This window comes from Nannospalax galili, unplaced genomic scaffold (genome assembly GCF_000622305.1).
Source record: "Nannospalax galili isolate Female #2095 unplaced genomic scaffold, S.galili_v1.0 scaffold369, whole genome shotgun sequence".
In the NCBI taxonomy this organism is placed as follows: Eukaryota; Metazoa; Chordata; class Mammalia; order Rodentia; family Spalacidae; genus Nannospalax; species Nannospalax galili.
Genome location: NW_008360318.1, coordinates 2,025,745 through 2,047,023, shown reverse-complemented (window position 1 = coordinate 2,047,023; position 21,279 = coordinate 2,025,745). Strand labels below are relative to the sequence as shown.

The window sequence follows — 21,279 nt, the reverse complement described above, 5'->3', positions numbered from 1 at the left end:
CCGGGACCCATGTAAAAGTGGAAGGAGAAAAGTATCCCTCGTGAGTACAATGCCCAGGGAAGTCAGAAGACAGTGTCAGATCCCTTGGAATTGAACTTACACATGGTTGTTAGCTGCCATGTGAGTGCTGGGAACTAAACCTAGGTCTTCTGCAAGAGCAGTCAGTGCTCTTAACAACTCACTCATCTCTCCAGTCCTCTCTTGATTTAACTTTGATAGCTCATATATGTCTAGAAAATTATCTATTTCTTCTAGATTTTCCAATTTATTAGAATTTAAGTTTTCAAAGTATGCCCTAGTATTTCTCTGAATTTGACTGGTGTCTACTGTAATGTCTCCTTTTTTTAATCTCTAATTTTATTAGTTTAGGTCTGCTGGCTCTTACTATTGGTTAGTTTGGCTAGGAGCTGGTCAACCTTATGTTTTACTGAAGGAGGAGTGAATTTTTGAGAGCCTGTGTGTACCATTCCCCTCCTAGTGCGTGTGTGTGTGTGTGTGTGTGTGTGTGTGTGTGTGTGTGTATAAAAGCTGAAGAGAGACCTGGGAGGAGACTCACAGGAGGGCAAGGGAGAGGGACATAAAAGGGAGGAAAATGAAAGGGGTGAATATTGTCAAGTACATGATGTACCTGAAACAACTTGTCTTTGAAACCTAATAATACATACAAAGAATACATTCCGATAAAAACATTATAAAATGGAGCACTGCATTTTATAAGAAGTCAGCAACTTAAAATGGTAAGTAGAAAAAAAGAAAATATATGAAATCACAAAAGCAAAGAATTTTTTTAGGATAAAAAGTGTAAGAGTTCAAACCAAGTAACAATCTTCTGAAGGTAGGGTCACTTTCAAAGAAGTAAAAGAAAACACTGATATGAGAATTTAAGAAATAAAAAAATACTCCAGATAGCAAAATCCACGAGGCAAAACATTTTCTCCTTGACACTGTGAGAACAGGTGCTTTCTTACATCTGCCTTATACTATAAAGGGCTAGAAATATTTTAAAAAATCCCAATTTTTTATTGCTATTTTTTGAGACCATCTCACTATGTAGCTCTGGCTGGCCTAGAACTCACTATGTAGACCAGGCTGACAAGAAATTCAAAGAGATCTGCCTGCCTCTGCTCCCTGAATGATGGGATCAAAGGCATGTGGCACTATGCCAAATCATCCTGATATGTTTTATTATAATATTGATCAACTTTTTACTCCCAATGGAGAAAATAAATTCCAAGATTCACTAATGTGTGCTTATTAAAAAATCCAAAACATTTCAATGTAACGAAGAGTTATCATGACTGTTGTCATTAGTCAGCATTTTTTCTAAATCTGTGATTTTTAATATGATTCAAACTGTCAAACCAAATTCTTGATACTAAAATACAAGATAAGAATATGAGATAGCCATGATTTTCCACAAAGTAAAAAGCTATATTCACAACTTAATTTTCTGAAGTTTTGTAAATCTCTACTAAACACATCTAGTTCCTCAGCAATCAAAAAAAAACTTTTTTCTGAGACCTGACTCAGAAAAACATAATGCAACTTAAATTTTTATTATTTTTCTCCATACAGAGGCAAATAGCCATCTTACATTGCTTCCTTTCTCAACATAAAGTGACAATAAGACTAAAATTTCCACATGTCCTTCCTTCCTTATTCCTTCCCTCCCTCCCTCCCTCCTTCCTAGACAGGAGCTCTAACCCTTCCACACTTCTTCAGACACCAAATAGTCTAAATTGTAAAATTTTCCATATTTACTTGTTTGCTATTATTCTAAATTTTAAGTTTGATGGAAACAGATGAATGCTATACAGTCGAGAAATAAAATTCCTAGTTCATAAAGTTTCTGATGTAAGTCACTCAATACTATGAATTCTTTACTGGCAACGAACAGAGGAAGAGATGTCACAGATGATTTTCCACACCCTATTGTCAACTTGACGAGTGATCAATGTTCTAAAATAGAAGTTTCCAGTTTCTGAGTTTTGTTCTGTAGTGCTGGAGATTAAACTCAGGGCCTAATGCATGATAAACACATACTCTACCACTGAGCTATAGCCCTAGCAGCAAGAACAAGTTTAAACTTAGAAGTCAAGGCTATCTACATGTTTTATAAAAAATAAAAAAACATTTTAAAAAACTTTTTCTGAAGAGACACGAAGACTTAACAGTAGATGAAAATAAATCACTATTTCCCAACCAGGGGTGGAAGATCAAGTAAGTGTGCTGTCTGCCTCTCACTCACATACATACTGCAAGTATATAAGTATACCAACACAGCAATAGCTGGAGCGGTAAAACTGCTATTCTTACTCTAATTACACGGAAATTTTATGATGTTATTCTCCTGCTCTTATCACCCACTCTTAAGTTTCACAAACAGAGACTTACCAATATCACTGGCAAATTCATAGACATGGGGCTTCTGGAGCAGCCCTAATTGGCACATACAGGTAAGGGCATTAAGAGCTTTCACAATAACAAATTCCTCAGCATCACTGAGCCCTTGCTGGAGCAGAGGTTTGAGGATTGAGGAGCTTTGCCAGCCCACATAGGCGGCAACACCTGGAAACGAAAAGCAGCATCACATAAGTATCAAATGCCTGAAAATATGCATCACTCAGTAACATTAAAATTAACCACGGTGAACACTCTGATCAGTCTGGGAAAGGACACTGCACTTCCTACCTAGCACAACAAATGAAAAGGACCCACACCAAAGTCAATCATCAAGAAATTCCGGGGTGCCAAGGAAAAGTGAAGACCCTAAGAACTTACAAAAGAGAAAACAGGTCTCCTAAAACTGTCAGTGATAAGAAAACAAAGTGCCGGGCGTGGTGGCGCACGCCTTTAATCCTAGCACTTGGGAGGCAGAGGCAAGTGCATCTTTGTGAGTTCGAGGCCAGCCTGGTCTACAGAGTGAGTTCCAGAGTTCCAGGACAGCTGGGGCTACAAGGAGACCCTGTCTCAAAAAAAGACAAAAAAAGAAAACAAAGTAAGTCATGTCAAGACATGCAAGGACTGTAGAGGTTTACCTCCTAATCCACCCTTTCCAATGGAAAAATAAAGATGTAGACTGTGCAAAGCGGCAGCTCTAGCCTAGGAATTTAAAGAAGAAAAAGATGACAGCTAATGAACAAAGATCACTCAGCCCAAATCATAGGTAAAAGTACTTCAAGAATGTCTGGGTCTTCCCTGGGGGCTGGTTCAGGTGATAAAGCGCCTTGCCTTGGAAGCACGAGAACTGAGTGTAGATCCCCAGTCTAGAACCCAAGCACTGGGTGGGGTTGGGGGCAGGAGCTCATTGGCAAGCAGTCAGCCTAAAGGGATGGATGAGCTCCAGGTTCAGTAAGAGACCTTGTCTTCAAATAAAAGTGATGAGCAATCAAAGACACCCAATGTCTACCTCCAGCCTCTGTACACATGCTCACACACGTGCACGCACATCCCCACATTCCCACACATTCCCCACACACAATTTCAGAAATCATGAAGGGAAAAGTGGAACAGATTCCAAGCAAAAAATAACACTAGTAAGAAAGAAGCAAAATATTACAGATGTGGTGCAGCAAGGAAAACAAAGAAATCTACAACGCCTGAGCAGACAGAAGTCAGGTCAACATGAAGTAAAATGTGCCATGCATTTAGTCACTAAAAGATGTAGAAAAGGATGCACTGCTGTGGGTACACACACACTCAGGTGGGGGAAGTGAGGGAACCAGGATGTCAGGAAGCAACTGTAATCCTACTGTGCTATCTGGCTCTTAGTCAATAAAAGTTACACATTTGTGTGAAGGAAGCCATGGTGGAAAGGTTAGACAGGGAGAGAGAGGAAAGAGATAAACAATGCCTAGCCAGTTTTAAAAAACCAGAGGGAACCACATTAGTCCAACAACCTAATGACAAATTACATATAGAGTATCTCTGCATGAGTCCATGTGTATAGCTAAAGGCTACATAACAAGAAACAGTGCCAGAAAAAAGATACCATCCTTTGAGTTGCTGGCCAGAATGATCCAAGAGACTTCCAAAATTACACAGGTTATTGCCACAGCTCTTGATTGTCTAGGTAATTCCTACTGCTGGAAACAGAACATACTTTGGACACAGGACTTGGAGTAATGGACCTCGAATTGACCTGGAAGCCACTTCTCCTGAAGACTAGCTCTCATAGCTTTGGAGAACACTGTGAAGGTGCCAAGGGAAAACATCAATCAATGATTCAACACCAGCTTCAAGACCAAATAACTACATCAATGACTGGTACAGCATACGACATTGGTGCAGTAGTGGCACTTTTATCTTGGGGGCAATCAACAGCTACCTAATTGGACTAAAAGCCCACAAAATGGGAGGAAACTCAAGTGTGGTACTATAAACCTAACCAAATACACATGGCTGGAGAGATCATAGATCTTAGTGAAAACCCCAAGACTGTCACATCCCTAGACTAAAGTAACTTCTTACTATGTACAAAATATGTATCCTTATATTTACAGACAAATATCCCAGTCACCACTCATCAAAGAAACTTCTTTTGCACTGGATAAACTATTACCAAGTACCATAACTGGTCACACATAGACATTGTCTATGAATTGTCCAGGCCTAAGTAACACATCTACAATGCAACCTCTGCACCTAAGGCTCATGGAACATAGAGCAGGGGTAAAGAAGAGGACACTAATGAATCTCTCAACTCTCAGTGAAGCTCCCTCATGCAACAGAGGACCAGGGACACAAAAGGTCACAAATGGCCAAGAAGTAGAGATTAAGAGTCTGTAGATGGTTGGTCCTTGGACAGGACTCCTATATTAAACTTCACCTATCCACGGCTCAGGGACCATTGCAGAAGAGGGGGCAAAAAGATTGTAAGAGCCAAGGAGGAGGTACAGGACCATATGGAAATAGAGTCCTACAAGCTCCTGGGACCCTGCTCATATGAATCTATAGCAATGGTGTCAGCACACACGTCCCCGGCAAACTCAAGCAGACAAAAATCCAGCATAGAACTGGGGAAATGGACAGCAGATCCCAATCTTAGCTGAAGAAATATTGGCAATTGATTACTCCTAGGAGAGGAAGAACTGATCTTCCTAAAGCAAGGGAATCTAGATAAGCTGACTAGACCTCAGTAGATGAACTTGTACTGAGGAACATCTGGGGACACTAACTTGATACAATAGGTTTTCACACAATGACAGAATGTATGAATTCCAGTGGGGGTCTATGGGAGGGTGCCAGTGGGGATGGGGGTATAAAGATGATTAAGATTGATTGAGATGTTCTGTATGGAATTTGCAAAAATTCAGTAAAAATTAAAAAAAAAAGTTACACTGGGCATGGTGAGACAGAGGCAGGATCTCTGTGAGTTCAAGACCATCCTGGTCTATATAGCTAGTTCAGGCCAGCTGGGGCTACAGGGAGGCCTTGTTTCAAAAACACCCCCCCCCAAAAAAAGAGTTACACATTTGTTACAATGTAAACTTTATTCTGAGCCATTAGAATCACTCCATTAAAAGATCTGATTAGCCAGATGTGGTGGTGCACCCCTGTAATCCCAGCACTAGGAGGCAGAGGCAGGTGACTCTCTATGAGATCAAGGCCAGCTTGGTCTATATAGCAAGTTCCGGGCTAGCTGGAGCTACAGGGAGATGTTGTCTCAAAAAACTAAAAAACAACAAAACAAAACACACTTTAGTATAATTATAGAATAATTATATAGTATAAGTTTAGTTTAATTATAGAATACAAAGTAAATTTGACTATGACAATGAAATTGTTGAGAATTCAAATGACTGAAGGGGGGAGGCGCAGATATGTAGAGGGAAGGACATTAATCCCTTTATACTACAAATCAAAAGTAGGGCAATAATAAATATGTTGAATTATATAAACTTCTAAAGACTGAACCACACTAAAAATAGTGATCAACATTTTAAAAACTAACAAAGGAAGAGATTAGCCTGATTATGAGCCAGTTAAATTTTCATTCAGAGTCTGGTATGATGGCACATGCATGCTTGTAATCCCAAGGCTAGGGAGGTTGAGCCTAGAGAATAGTGAACTACACAGCAAAACGGGCAGTTAAGAGCAGTGGCTGCTCTTAAGGAGGAACCAGGTTTGGTACCCAGCACCCATGGAGCTACTAACAACCACCTCAACTCCAGCTCTCTAGCCTCCATGGGCACTGCATAACACAGGTGCACTTAAACCCATGCAAGCAAAACACTCAATACATTAAAATAAAAATAAGCCCCCCCCAAAAAAAAACCTTTTTAAGCTAAGCATTCTAAGATATTTTAAATACATAAAAAAACCAAATTGAAATTGAGAAAAGTGTTTGCCTTTAAAATGATAAAGTTAATACTCTATTATTATAAACTCAAAAATGAAACATAAATATAACGCCATCAGAAAAAAGAACAAAAATAATAAAAGATAAAGAAATATGAAAAGTAAATAACATAAAAAGGGTTTGCAACTTGATCAGTAAGCAAAAATTATACATAAAAATCAATTATTTTATCTTTCTAACAGGCAAAGATTAAGTAAAGCCTATTCCTGGCTGCAAGTGTGAGGGCTGCAGTAACTACTGCTGATGGGAGTAAGTCTTCTTGAAATGCTTATAAAAAGCATCAATGTTTTTTTAAGTATATTCATAGTCTTTTCCAGAAAGAATAGTTTATAACTGGGAAGAAACTAGAAGACTGCCTGTAACTACACTCATATTCTTTAACTCAATAATTTACAAAATTTGGGCGGGGGGAATAGGGTCTCTCTATATAGCTGAGACTGAATCCAAATTTTCCACATAGAACTTTATACTCCTACTCTCAGAAAATAATCAGAAATAAATGCAGTCACATACTAACTAATGCTTTGGTCAAAAAAAAAAAAAACCTTTCAATATCTGACAATAGTCCCACAGGATTATATCACCTCAAGAGGATGTAAAATAACTCATTTGAACAATGATGAAGCTGTCTAGGTTGTTTCTCAGAACAAATCTCCATCATTAGGCAGCACCTGACTACACTTAAATACCTAATTAATTTTGTTATTTAGATAAATATGTAAAAGAATACTCAAATAATATGATTAAAAATAAAAATTAACTGGGTGTGGTGGCACATACCTGCAAACTCAGGACAAAGGAGGCAAAGTCCAGAGGATCTTGAATTCAAGGTCAATCTGGGCTACACAGTGAGACCCTGTCAAAATACAAAATACAAAAAACTTAAATATCCAAGATAAAGATTAAATAAATTTTGGTAAGATCAAATAATGGGATAATCTGAATCTATTAAAGTACTGTTTCAAAGAACTTTTAATAACATTAGAAAATGCTTAGTTTTTTTTGAAGTTTAAAACAGATCAGCAAGTACTATGATGCATGGTACCTACTGTCAGGCAATATTACATATCCTAATTTATTTCATCTTCACAACAACCAGAGAGACAGGCATTAACAGTTATTCCCATTTTACATAAAAAGAAACTAAGACACAAAAGAGATCAAATGATTGTCCTCAGAACCTTTGGTAAGTGAACTAGCCAGAACTTGAACCCACAACCTAGCTCCATAGTGCAGCTGTGTCAGACTGGAGATAAAAAAGGAAACACACCAGGTCAGTAGTGGGGTCGTACACAGAGTGAAGGAGTAAAGGTATCTGTTTTCTCCAGGCTGTCAGCATTCTCCAAGTTTTCTATACTATGTATGTATTACTTTGAATTTTAAATTTAAAAAGAAGTGATATAAAGATGCATTTATTTTAATTTTTATTTATTTTAATTTTATGTGTATGAGTGTGTTGCCTGCATGTATGTGAGTGCCCCCTGTGTCATGCAATGCCTATGGAGGTCAGAAGAGGGCATCAGATCCCCCAGAACTGGAATTATGGATGGCTGTTAGCCACCATGTGAGTACTAGGATTTGAACTTGGGTCCTCTGCAAGAGCAGCCAGTACTCTTAACCATTGAGCCATCTTTCCAGCCCCTAAAGATGTACTTCTAACACATATGAATTAATGAATTAATCGACAGATGGGAGAAGTTCTACAAACCACTTTTTTTCCCAAGGAAGTAATATTCTTTGGAAGGAGAAGCAAGCAAGCAAGAAAAAATGTGAGAAGCAAAGCAAACCGAATCCAAGAGCTTGGTGGGATGAGTTCTAAACACAAGTCTTACCCACATCAAAATAAACTAAAGCCAAAATAAAAACAAGTGAAAGACATCTGCAAAGGAAATTTTGGTAATTGCCAGTAGCAACAAAGCAAGAAATGTCAAACATTCTGAAAGCAAAAAGTGTGCTTTCCTCTTAAACATCACGTGATAGCATGTGCAGACAGCAGGCCACTGCAATAAGGGATTCTTTCATGTTTCAGCTTACAGACTTGACTGCAGTCAAAAGGCTGAGATGCACTCTAACAGCAAACCTATAGCACTTACCTGCCCAGATTATTGGAAATCAAAACTTAAAGGCTACAGCTTCTGCTATCTCAGGAGAAAGGAAGTTGAAAGTCACAATTTCCAATATAAAAGTCTAAACATTGTAGGGGTAACAGACAAGCTGTTACAACCATGTGAGAAGGAAGGCAAGATTTAACTTAACATAATATTCCATAACTGGCATAACCTAAAACTGAAAAGATCAAATCATTTGGGTGGAAAGATCAATTATTATTCAAAAGAGAAAAATGTGAAATCTTTCATTAAATATGACTTAACCCACTCAAAATAAAATCTACTTCATTTATTGAAAACTTTGAATATAAACAGAAATCATGCAGATAAAACATAAGATGTCATCTTCCTTAAATTTGAAAATCAAGACAGCAAGACAAAAGAAAATAGATGTTGCTTAATTTTTTAAAATAAAATTTCAGTTTACGTAAAGTCAAGTGTGTAAATTTTAATTTTCTTTCTAGTACATTGCTTCTTAACCATAATTATATGTTAAGTATTTTCTGATTTGAAAATTAATCTATAGGCCTGGCAAGATAGCTTGGTGGATAAAGGCCCTTGCTGCCAACCCTAAAGACCTGAGTTCAATCCCCAAGTCCCAAAAGCTGTTCTCCGACCTCAACATGCACATCGTGGCACACATGCCCCACCTAATAAATAAAATAAATTTTTAAAGAAAAATAATCTATGCCTACTGTTAAAAATTTGAACATATGGACGGACAATGTAAACAAAGCAACCACCTACCACCCTAGGCCAAATGACAGACGCTATTGGATAGCTCAGCGCAGCTTTTTCTCAGACATCAAACATTTCTGTTACTGTTACCTTTCCACTACTGGGCTCACACTTCAAGAAAGCTGAAAACCTGCTTCACTTGCTTTCCCTGGTCATTATTCTTTAAAACACAGTTTTCAATGACCACATGCCATTTCTTCACATGGATATACCACAGATTGATTAAGCTGCAACTTGACTCAGCTAGAATACTCCATCTAAAAGCAACATGAAGACAGACAGAAATACTAAGAACTCATTTCACTATTAGCAAAGCTTTCAAGCCAAATGGAAGTATCTGGGAGGGTAATTTTTTGTTTGTTTGTTTGGTTGGTTTGGTTTGGTTTGGTCTTTTTGAGACAGGGTCTGCCCCAGCTGTCCTGGAGCTCACTATGCAGACCAGGCTAGCCTTGAACTCACAGAGATCCACCTGCTTCTGCCTCCCAAGAGCTAGGATTAAAGGCTTGAGCCATCATGTCCTCTGGAAGGGCAATTTGTAATCTCAGAGATGGATTTAAAAACAAGCAAAACATACCAACTATGCTATCGAAGAAAGCCCCCCGCAGATGCCAATCATTCTTGTCATTTAAGAAGGTGATCATGTGTGACAACAGAACATCATTGGCTTTCTGACGTCCAAAGAAGACACACAGCCGCGTTATTCCATTCTCCATTAAAGTCTGTTTCACAATGTTTTCAGGGTCACTTAACAAAGTGACAACTTTCTGCTGGACCATTTCGTGTAAGGCTTGGAGCTCTAAAACATAAAAAGAAGGATCAATTTCCCCCCATTTGTATAGGCCGGGTATTCTTTTTTTGTTGTTTTTGGTTGAGGCAGGGTCTTGGTATATACCTCAGGCTGTCTTACAAGTAGGTGTTTAGCCCAGGCTAGCCTTAAATTCATATTCCTGCCTTAGCCTCCAAAGTTCTGGAATTACTCAGCCCTATCTCTGTTCTTCTGCAGTGGAGTAATGGAACGATCACAGAAGCTACCAGATAGTCTGTATTCGCTAAGCTTTTCCACTGTTCACATGTCTGTGGATGGGAAACCAAAATATAAACTAAAGAACTTCCTAACAACTGGGTACTGTGGGGGTACTTATCAACTCACTAAATGGCTCTGTTTAAGAGCTCAAGAGGAAATGAGGAAGAAGCACCAGAAAGGACAGCTCATTAGCCCCAAAAGATCAGCAAGGGTCTGAGAATAGCAGACTGGGGGCAGGGTACAACTCTCAGAGCTGCTTTCATTGTTCTGTTGTTTTCTGGTACTAGGGATTGAACTCAGGGTCTCACATGTGCTAGGCAGGTGTGAGCTACACCTTAGATCCTTTTGAAAGTTTTTGGTTTTTTTTTCCCCGGAGACCCATGTTCCGCCACTTGAGGATAGAACCAGTGTGGTCCGGAAGCCACCGGTACCAATTCCCTCTGTTGCCACACATAATGGGGAGCAGGTAGAAAGTTTTTAAAAATATTTTATTACTTTGATTTTATGTGTACGTGTGTATTGCCTGCATGTATGTAAGCACACCTGTGTCATACAATGCCCACCAAGATCAGAAAACGGCGTCAGATCCTCTGGAACTGGAGTTATGGACAGTTGTTAGCTGCCATGTGGGTGCTGGGATTCAAACCCAGGTCTTCTGCAAGCATATTCAGTATTCTTAACCACTGAGCCATCTCTTCAGCTCCAGTAGAAAGCATTTTTAACAGCAGGCTGACTATGGGGCTAGAGAGATGGCTCAGTGGTTAAGAGCACTGGGTGCTCTTGCAGAGGACCCAGGTTTGATTTCTAGTACCTACATGGTGGCTAATCATCATCACCAATAACTCCTATTCCATGAGGTCCAACACCCTCTCTGGCCTCCAAGGGCTTTGCACAGCATGGGTACACTTATATACAGGCAAACAAAACACTGATACACATATAAATAAATAATTTTTTAAAGGAATAAGTTGATTATAGTTTAGAAGTCCAGGAAACATATTTTAAGTCCTTTATATGGTCTATGTGTCAGCTTGTCTCTGACCTTGTCCTAGTCATTTATTTACTTGTTGTCTGTCTTTCCCTTACTAAAATGTCCATTTGTGAGCACAAGGATTCCTATAGAGCTGACTGAAGGAAAGAGGGCAAACCAATCCTGCTCCGCCCAGCTACTCTCAAAGGAAAGGTAACCATCTGACATGCAACTGCATTCTCATATTAAAGGTAACTTTAGCTCCTCCAGGGCTAAATTCAGTATCTGAACAGGTTCACTTTCCATTACAGTTGTCTATATCATAAAAGCCTATAAACTAAATTTCTCCAATAGTTCTTAATAGAGCTACTATTAAGCCATTGAATTCTACTTCTAAATCTTTTGATAAAAACCTGTTAGCAGTTGTGTAGATATAAAGAAACCTAGGTCACAGAACTCAATGAGTTTATGATCACAGATGATTCTTTACAGTAAAAGAGTAGACTTTGATATGTAAATCAAAGATAATATGAATAAAAATAGTTTATAACTAAAGATACACAAAATGCACTCCTGTAAGGAGACAAGGGTGAGCTTCCTGAGCTGTTTCCGCTTTCTAATGAGAATCATGTGACTGAGGTGGCTTCACTGTTCACATAAACACTTCTGGATGAAAAACAAGTTTGGAATCTCCAGGACAAGCTGGCCATTTGCTAAATGACAGCTTACAAGGACAGAAAAATAATTAGGTACCAGGGACCTTCCTAGCTTATTATCTGGTATTCCTTCACTTTACATGAAAATAACAAATGACAGTGTTTTATTTGTTTCTTCATTGCTGTGACAAAATACTCTGACCAATACCAACTTGGAGAGGAAAGGGTTTATTTATCTTACATCTCCAGGGTCACAGTTCATCAGGGAGCCCAAGGTAGGAACTCAGGGCAGGAACCTGGAGGCAGGAGCTGTAGCACAGGCCATGGAGGATTGCTGCTTACTGGCTTGCTCAGCTTGCTTTCTTATACAACACAGGCCCACCTGCCCAGAGGTAGCACCACCCACAGTAGGCTGGACTCTCCCACATCACTCAATAATCAAGAAGATGCCCCACAGACATGGCCACAGGCTAGTCCTATGGAGGAAATTCCCCAATTGAGGCTCCCTCAACCCAGGTGTGTCAAGTTGACACTAAAAAGATAATACAACCTGTGTCATAGTTCCCATTTGGATGTGTAACTTCATCCATTTCTTCACTATTAGGGTCATTTTCCATGTTGAGATTTTTTAGCTGCACTAATTCCAGGAATCTCAGAGCTGTTTCAGCCAACAGAGCTATGTTTTCTGTAAAATAAAAACTGAAAATTAATTGTAACCCTAAATCTTTATGGTGTTTATAACATTTCCTCCCTAAGCCCTTTTAGCTTCTTTAAGACAGGGTTTTGTTATGTAGCCCAGGTGACCTCCAGCTCATTATGCAGCTCAGGATCATCTCAAACTAGATCTTCCTGCTTCTGTCTCCAGAGTGCTGATGTGTACACCACCATGCCAAACTTCATAAGTCTTTATACATACAAATGAGGTCACAATGACCTCAAAGAGCCATCATTAGGCTGAATCAATCATTGTTAGACTGCTTTCCAAGTAATATTCTGAAATTCTCAGTGAACCAAAGTATGAGACTGCAGGCCACTCTTCTGAGGTCTGGATTGTCTCTGCTAATCCACAGCCAACCCTCCTCCCCACTTTGGTTTACCTGCACACTTACCACCATCATTTCTGTTCTTCTCTTTCACTACCCTTCTATTTGTACCTCCTCCTGCTAATGCCTCCTCTGGCCTCCTGCTTCTGTGACTGACTAGTCAAAGACTATACTCCTTCCCTTTCTAGCAACGGTAACACTGAACACACAACTCAGCTACTTTAAACCTAAAACTTAAGACCATTTCTTTCCTTCAGTGCCAGAGGTCAAATCCACAGCTTCCACATTTCCTTACTTTGTAACACCTATGGACCCTAACCCACCTTATAGTAGTCAGATCTTTGCGTCTATCAGATGCAGCAATTCTCTTCATCCTGGGGCCCTACTCCCCAGCCCTGCCAGTCCAACATTCCTCTGAACAAAACAAAACCTTGGCCTTTGGATATAGCTCAATCAGTAAAGTGCTTCCACACACAAGGACCTGAGTTCAGATCCCCAACACCCACGTAAAAAGGTGGATGTGGCAGCACACACCTGTAATCCCAGTGCTAGGGAGGCAGAGACAGGAAGATTCCTTAGGGCTTGCCGGCCAATCAGCATAGCTGAATTTATGAGTACCAAGTTGATAATGATACCTGACCACAAAAACACAAGGTGAAGAGCCAGGTGTGGTGGTTCATGCCTTCGATTCCTCTGGTGGGGGGTGGGGGCGCAAAGTTGGCGGATCACTGAGAGATAGAGACCAGCCTGGTCTACACAGTGAGTTCTAGGGCAGGACAGACCCTGTCTCAAAAATAAATAAATAAAACAAAATGGGGAAAAACACCCAACATCCACCTCTGGCCCTCACACAAACTTGCACCTATATGGGTATATACATACATGAAAATGTACACACATATACACCACATAAAGAACAAAAATTTACCTCTTGCAAGATATTAGTATCCCATATTGCCTGCTTACCCTAAGAGGGGTATGAATGCACAGTGGGCTTGCATTTGATCCCAGCACCAAGCAAGTAAACCAAAGACAAGTGATTCTAGAACACAGCCCGATAATAAGCCCAACTGTAGATAAACATCTCCACTCCAGTGAGTGCTTGTATGTCCCTCAGTATCCATCCATGGCTGGGGGAGGTTCTAGAACCACTCTGCAGATGCTCAGGTCCCTTGTATAAAAAGATAACACATTTATCATTTATGCACATCCTCCCATTTACTTTAACTCATCTCTAGACTACATTTCAAACTCTAATACCTAATACAATGCTGTGTAAATAGTTATTATATAATATTGCTTAGGGAATAACCTCCCCCTCAAAAGAGCCTGTGTATGTTTTATAAAGACTTTTTCCCTCAAGTATTTTCCATCTTCACCTTACTAAGTCCATGGATGTAGGAACTCAGACATGAAGGGCTGACTACACACCTTTAATAGGGAAATGTTCTTCCCTTTGAAAGTCTGAAGTGACCTATGTTTATTTCCCCATTTAACTCTATAAAGACAAAGACAGCAGACTTGCAAATTCACTTTTATGAAATATAAATCCAGCATCTTTGGAGATAAAAAAGAATATTGTAAAGGAAAAAAGGTTCATTTTAAGCTTTTATACTTACTGACATGTATGATTTAATTAACCACCCAAATTCAAAAAGGCCAGTTGGTCTACTCAGGCTATTTACCATGATACAGAAAGGAGCCTGACTTATTGAGGGCTCTCATTGTACAGACCCAGAGGACTGAAAAGCAAGACTGTCTCAAACCCAAGTTCTAATCCAGCAGCTCTAAGAATCAAAAATTAGACCAGATACAGTTGGTCGTGTTATTTCATCTTTCTTAATATAACATCTATTACTCAAACTGCTGTGAGGACTAATTGCAAAATCTCAAAACGAATTCCTGCAGCAACCTTGAGCAATTGATGCCTTGACAGCAAGCAGGGTTCTGAAGGCACAGCAGCCACTGGACATCACTGTTAACATATACCTGCACATCAGACTTTACCTACTTGACACAGTGAGAACAGATGAGATGCAATAAGCCAAAAAAGCCAGGTTATAAAATTAGTAAAAATGGTAAGTGCTGTTTTTAAAAACCTGGAGATGTTTCTTATATGTTAATTGATTTACCTGATTGCCAATGAATTATAAATAGGCTATTATAAATGAGTTGGCTCTTAGGGCTTGTGATGGCACTTCTCCATTTTTAAATCAAACAGGGGGAGATGTTGGGGACCCCTGCTGTTTGGGTCGCAGTCTCTCCATGTCCGGATAGCCCAAGGGGCTCGGCGTTTTTATGCAGAGACTCCCCTTTCCAGCAGGGCGCCTCCTACTTTCTTCCTGACTCACCTTTGAAGTGGCCACCACAGATACATGACCTCTGGCATAGAAACTGCCAGGTTGTCCCTAGGGGATAATCAGGCACTGTCTGACAGCATAGAAGCCCACCGCCATATGTAAATAAAGCATCCTACAGAGCACCTATCAGCTGAGGCTTTTGCTACTGCCTCCACACTATAAATCTTCTGGTTTCACCCCAATAAAGCGGAGCTGTATCACTGAACTTGTCTGGAGCTGTATCTGTGTCTCACTGAGCCTGGAACCAGCCTGTGATTCAGTCTTCCCGGAGGGGGCTATCCTTCCGTCAACAACCACTCGCGAAGATCTTGCTTTCGCTGTTCCTGCACCTCCCCTCGTGATCCGGTGGCCAACGGATCGCGTGCACAGAGGGAGCGTCCAGCAGCTTGGCACAGAACCCTCCCGGCAGTCTGCAGGCCCGCCGACCTGCAGACTCACTTACACTTCCCGAGCAGCCGAAGAGAGCCAGAGACCCGCCCAGAAGCACGACGTGCGAAAACCGCGCCCGCAAGACGCACGCAGCAACATAATACAAAGTGGAAACAAGAAGCCACAAATAAACAGGCAAAGATCAGTAAGTAACAATATATGTATGGAGAAACACCCCAACAACTACCTATCCCTTTCGGGGTGTGCCTAAAGATAAAATTAGTGCCCAAAGACCATTTTTCACATGGTCTATTAAAATAATGACAGGCAAATAACAAAATAAACGAACTCATCAGGTTTCTTCCGAAACCGTGCCAATACTATCACCACACATGTGCGAAGACTTCAAAGCAGAAGGTCTACTTTCCACTTGACTACAGACATAACTTATGGAATTATGTAAATATTTTAGTGATATTTTCCATGGTGAAGTAAGCATTCATAACTGATTCGAGGAACTAGAAACACGAATCTGTACCATTTGCCTTTGTGAGTGAGAATTACAAGTGGAAGGACAAGTGTTGCAGAACACACTCATCCCTCACAAAGTAGCCAAGCGTCCTGAGCACTAACATAATTGGAACAGGGCCTTAAAACCCAGAAAGTTCACATGCTAGGCTCTCTCCACACCGAGTTACTCAGCGAAATTCATCTTCAGAAGCCAAGAGTGGTTTGTTCAGGGAAACTCTGTGAAGGCCAAAAGACAATCAGAAGCAGGGACTTGTAAGCACTAGTCTGGAGTTAAATGTGACACTCCAAGTAAAACAGTAAGATTCCACAAACACAGCTTTAACTTGATAATTACGATCATTTTAAATGTGAAATAATAAACAGAAGTGGAGCCCCAGGAAAAGGTCAACCATCAATATTAATGTATGCACTGGTAGCTCAAACAGCAAAGTTCATCCGGAATCCCCAAAGAACTCAACAAAGCAAGAGGTCTGCCATTCACTAACCCTTAAAAACCGAAGTGGCTGTAATCAGGACAGCAAACCTTACCAGCGTAGGCCAGCCGAACGACCGTGGCATCATCCTGGGCCAGGTGGGCCATGCCTGGGAGAATGTACTCCGGGTAGATGTTGACATCATTCCGAGGAACCTCCTTGACAAGGGCGAGGACTTTGGTCAACGTCCTCAGGGCCTCAGCCCTCACTCTAGGGACAGAGTCATTACTGAAATGCAGAAGATATGGAGTAATGCGATCCAGAAGGATCTCCACACTTAATCTGGGGGCTAGATGGAGAATAAGCTCCAGGGCAGCCAGCTTGGAATCGCAGTATTTCAGAGTCTGCAGGCAGGATGTTATGACTGACACCAGGATAACCAGCCCGCTCTCCTTGGGCCCCCCTTCTGCAGTTTCTGGTAGATCATGTCCACAGAGGTTGTGAATAATGTTGCCCAAATCCTTCCGAATAACCAAAATTCGCTCATCTGCAGAGAGAAAAGTTTCCTTGGCAAACTGAGCCATGTAAGGCTGCAGGAAAGTATAAAATATTTCAGGGAAGGCATTGCCACGCTGCTGCTTTAAGTAATCGTCAGCCTCTAAACGTTTTTCTGGCTCACGATGAATCATCTGAGTTACCTATGTGAAGGGGAGAAGAGAAAGGTAGAGATTAGACCATGAATTGAAGTGGAGTGGGGTGACTCATATCTGTAACCCCAACACTCCAGAGGCTGAGGCAGGAGTATGACAAGTTCAAGGTCAGCCTCCTGGGCTACACAGTGAGTTCAGGGCCAGCCTGGCTACAAGGCTGTCTTTAACTATAACGATGTCTGGTGTAGTAGCGCACACCATCTGTCCCAGCACTTAGAAGGCAGAGGCAGGCAGATCTCTGTGAGATCAAGGCCAGCCTGGTCTACATAGCAAGTTCCAGGCCAGCCAAGGCTTCATAGGTGAGGCCCTGTCTCAAAACAATAACAACAAAAACAGAAAATAAAAATTTAAAAATAAATTTTTAAAAAACATTAAAAATGCACACAAAATTAAACCAGATAAAAATTACAAGAGCAATTTATGTGTGACTTAAAGGATTTCTGAGGTAATTCTGACTATTTTCCTCTTTGTCTGATTGTTCTTTCAGGACTTACCAACTAGATATGTAACTTTATGTCATCCTAGATAGCAACAGGAAATTACGCACTAATGTACTACAAACAGCCATGACAGATAAAAGGGAGGTTATACCTCGTCAGCATTCCTCTTTAAGAAAGCAACAGATGTTCTTCACAAAAAAATGAATACACTCAGGGGAAGAGGACATGCCTAGCTTGTGTGAGGCCCTATGTAGCTGGGCGTGGTGGCACACGCTTGTAGTCCCAGCACTTGGGAGGGAGAGGCAGGCAGATCTGTGTGAGTTCAAGACCAGCCTGGTCTACATAGTGAGTTCCAGGACAGCTGGGGCTACAGGGAGACCCCCGTCTCAAAAAGACAAGAAAAAAAAAAAAAAAAAAAAAAAAAAAAAAACTCCAGCACCATAAAGAAATAAAAATATTTAAAAATAATGTAAGAAAAATGTGAACACTAGCAATGATACGCCCGATATAAGGAGATAAATTCTTTCAATATACAACAGAAAGTGGTTTAATCTTTCCACTGCTTAAATACATAAAGTATAAAAATGTATCCACCAATTCATCCTTCTTTTTATATTCTAACTAGAAACTAGCTCTGAACTGGAAGAATCAAGTGTACTACATGGAAAAATGACCTAAGAATTACTTTTACATTCGCATTAAAGCTGCAAAGAATAAACAAATTGACTTCATTCAAACTTAAGAAAATGTTAGGCTCAAAGACATGGAATTCCTCAGCTGAAGTAAGAAGGCAAAAAACTGCCATACTCAAAGAAAGACCAGTAAGGTAAGGCTCCTCGCCACCAGCCAAACTGACTGCCTCTAAAGCTGCGTACTCTCATATTTACACTTTTAATTTTTCCTCAAAACAGAGTCTCATTACATAGTCCAAGCTGGTCAGGATCTCAGGGTCCATCTGCTTCAGCCTCCCAAGTGCTGAGATTATAGTCCAGCACCAGGACTCCAGGCGAATCCATGCTAGGCAAGTGCTGACCACCTAAATACAGTCCCAGCCTTTTTCTATTTTGAGGTAGGGACTTGCCAAGCTCACTAAACTGCCCTTGAACTCACTCTGTGCCTCAGGCAGGCCTTGAACATGAGTAGCCAGGATAACAGGCCTGCAGCATCAGGCCTAGAACTATTTGCCACTGCTAAGAGAAAACATACTATATAGTTCCCTGCTTTGCCAAGGAGTATTCTAGATACATCACAACCTTTCTCATGACTCAGAGTCATTATCAGAAGTACCAGCTACTTTGAAAGGACGTCATCAAGTGGTAACATAGAAATATAGACTAGGGCCAGGTATGGTGGCACATGGCTTTAGTCCCAGCACTGGGAGGCAGAGGCAGGTAGATCTCTGTGAGTTCAAGGTCCACCCTGTTTACATAGTGAGTTCCAGGCCAGCTGGGGCTACAGGGAAACCCTGTCTCAAAAAGACCAATAAATAAATGAAAGAAAGAAAGAAAGAAGGAAGGAAGGAAGGAAGGAAGGAAGGAAGGAAGGAAGGAAGGAATATAGACTAGGGGACTTTCACAGAGCTCCCACACCTGTTCTGCTACACCAAGTTGTGACGTTGTAGCTCCCCTTCCAGGGCTGCCCACGTGTGCTTCCATACGAAAAGGCCCTGCTACACTCTAATCAAGCAGATACTCCTGCTCTCCATCGCTGTAGACATCCATCTTCACTCTTCAGCAACAAGCTCTAACCAAGACAACCTCTCCAAAATCCACACAGGCCCCAGAGGAACAGTCCCCTACAAATCTCTCTAAAGAAGAGCTGAAGATTCACATGGAACAACAGATGATAGATTTAGTTTTTTTATTTTTAAGTCAAGTGTGTTCTAGGCCTAACAGGAAAAAAACAGTACGTTTATTTCTAATAAAATAGTTATCTATATAGGCTCTTGTTACAAATTTGTTGGGGGAAAAAAAATGAGTGGGTGGCTCATGCCTATAATCCTAGCACTTAGGAGGCTGAGGCAGGAGGATTGCCATGAGTTGAGCCTAGTCTATAGGGTTTAACTGTCTTTAAAAAAAAAAAAAGAAAAAGAAAAAGTGGTATTCCAAAGGTCTAATACAGATAGGATGTATTCTTTTTTTTTTGGTCTTTTTGAGACAGGGCCTCCCTGTAGCCCCAGCTGTCCTGGAACTCACTATGTAGACCAAGCTGGCCTTGAACTCACAGAGATCTGCCTGCCTCTGCCTCCCGAGTCCTGGGACTAAATGCGTGCGCCACCACACCCGGCTGGGATATATTCTTATTAAAGCTTTATGGCAAATATTTGTGGCATAGTTACCAATTCTCTGATGCTGCGATCTTCAATTTTGTTTAGCACTTGTTCAGGGAAAAAATGTCCATTTCTATATGCCAAAAGCTGAGAGAGATCAAACAATGGCACACCTTCTGTGAAAAGCTCAGCTATCACACATCCTGGAAAAAAAAAAAAATTCCATTAGAGATGAGAAGAGATCAAGTAATACAGATTAGAATTCAGGGGAAAAAAATCCTAACAGTCAAAATATAAAGCCCAAAGTAAGCTGAGTATAAATCTGTAATGCAATACACAACTACAATCAAGTTTATGTCCACCTGCTTGATCACCAGGTTATAAAGTGTAAAGACAACCACTCAATTTTTCTCCTTAAAAAAATATATACACATTTACACAGAGAGCCACAAGAAATGTTCTTGGTACAGCTGTATAGACAGTAAGTTCATAAGGAACTGCTAAGCAGTCCTAGCTAATAATTTACTTATCATTTAACAAGTAGGAGAAACTGACTATACACTAGGCACTACTAGTACAGAAGAGAGATAACATCCCATGAAGCAGTCATTCTAGAGACAGATACAAACCAATGAACAAGTAGAATATTTGTAGTGCTAAATACTACAAATATATGCAAAATATTTGAATACATTTAAAGTGCTCAAAAAAAAGTCCAGAAAAGGAAGAAATAAGAAAACCACCATTTTACACTACTATAATCTTCAAGCCAGAATTTTTTTAAGTATCTACATTCCCTAAAGCACAAAGCAACTTTACCAAATCATGATATGACATGCACTTAACAAGTCTTATAGAGAACTTAAATAACTCTGCCTTTGCACCTGCTGGTCCCTCAACCAAGAACACCATTCCCCCAAGTACTAGTGTGGGTTAACCCTCAACTTCCTCCAGATCTTTGTCATCTTAGCATTAAGACCTTTCTTAATTACAAGGTTAATATTGCAAGGTCCACCACCACAGCTACCCACAATCCCCATCTGGTGCACGTCTTCTTCCTTCCACCTACTTTTTTACCCCAGAGCACCAACTGAAGACTGTGTGACTTAGAGACTGTCTGTATACCCACTAGAATCAAAACTCCATTAGGAAGAGGTTTTTTTCTCCATTTTGTACACTGAAAAATTCCTGTCATCTAAGATAGTTCTGACACATAACATTCAATAAATTTGTTAATTTCTATCTACAGTGTTAAATTTCAGAATAATTTAAAATACTTTTTAAATA

The 21,279-nt window shown here is 40.3% G+C and overlaps 1 protein-coding gene across 3 annotated transcripts in view; it reads right to left on the bottom strand.

Moving 5' to 3' along the window:
- The window catches only part of Pik3r4 (phosphoinositide-3-kinase regulatory subunit 4), a 68,990-nt gene that overhangs the window by 38,947 nt on the left and 8,764 nt on the right, over window positions 1-21,279 (bottom strand). For all 3 annotated transcript variants that reach the window (XM_008825112.3, XM_008825110.3, XM_008825111.3), the window contains 5 exons: window positions 20,062-20,195; window positions 16,689-17,271; window positions 12,408-12,542; window positions 9,782-10,003; window positions 2,395-2,568 (listed from right to left, as the gene is read on the bottom strand). In XM_008825112.3, the coding sequence (XP_008823334.1) occupies window positions 2,395-2,568; window positions 9,782-10,003; window positions 12,408-12,542; window positions 16,689-17,271; window positions 20,062-20,195 (1,248 nt within the window). The remainder of the gene's footprint in view (window positions 1-2,394; window positions 2,569-9,781; window positions 10,004-12,407; window positions 12,543-16,688; window positions 17,272-20,061; window positions 20,196-21,279) is intronic.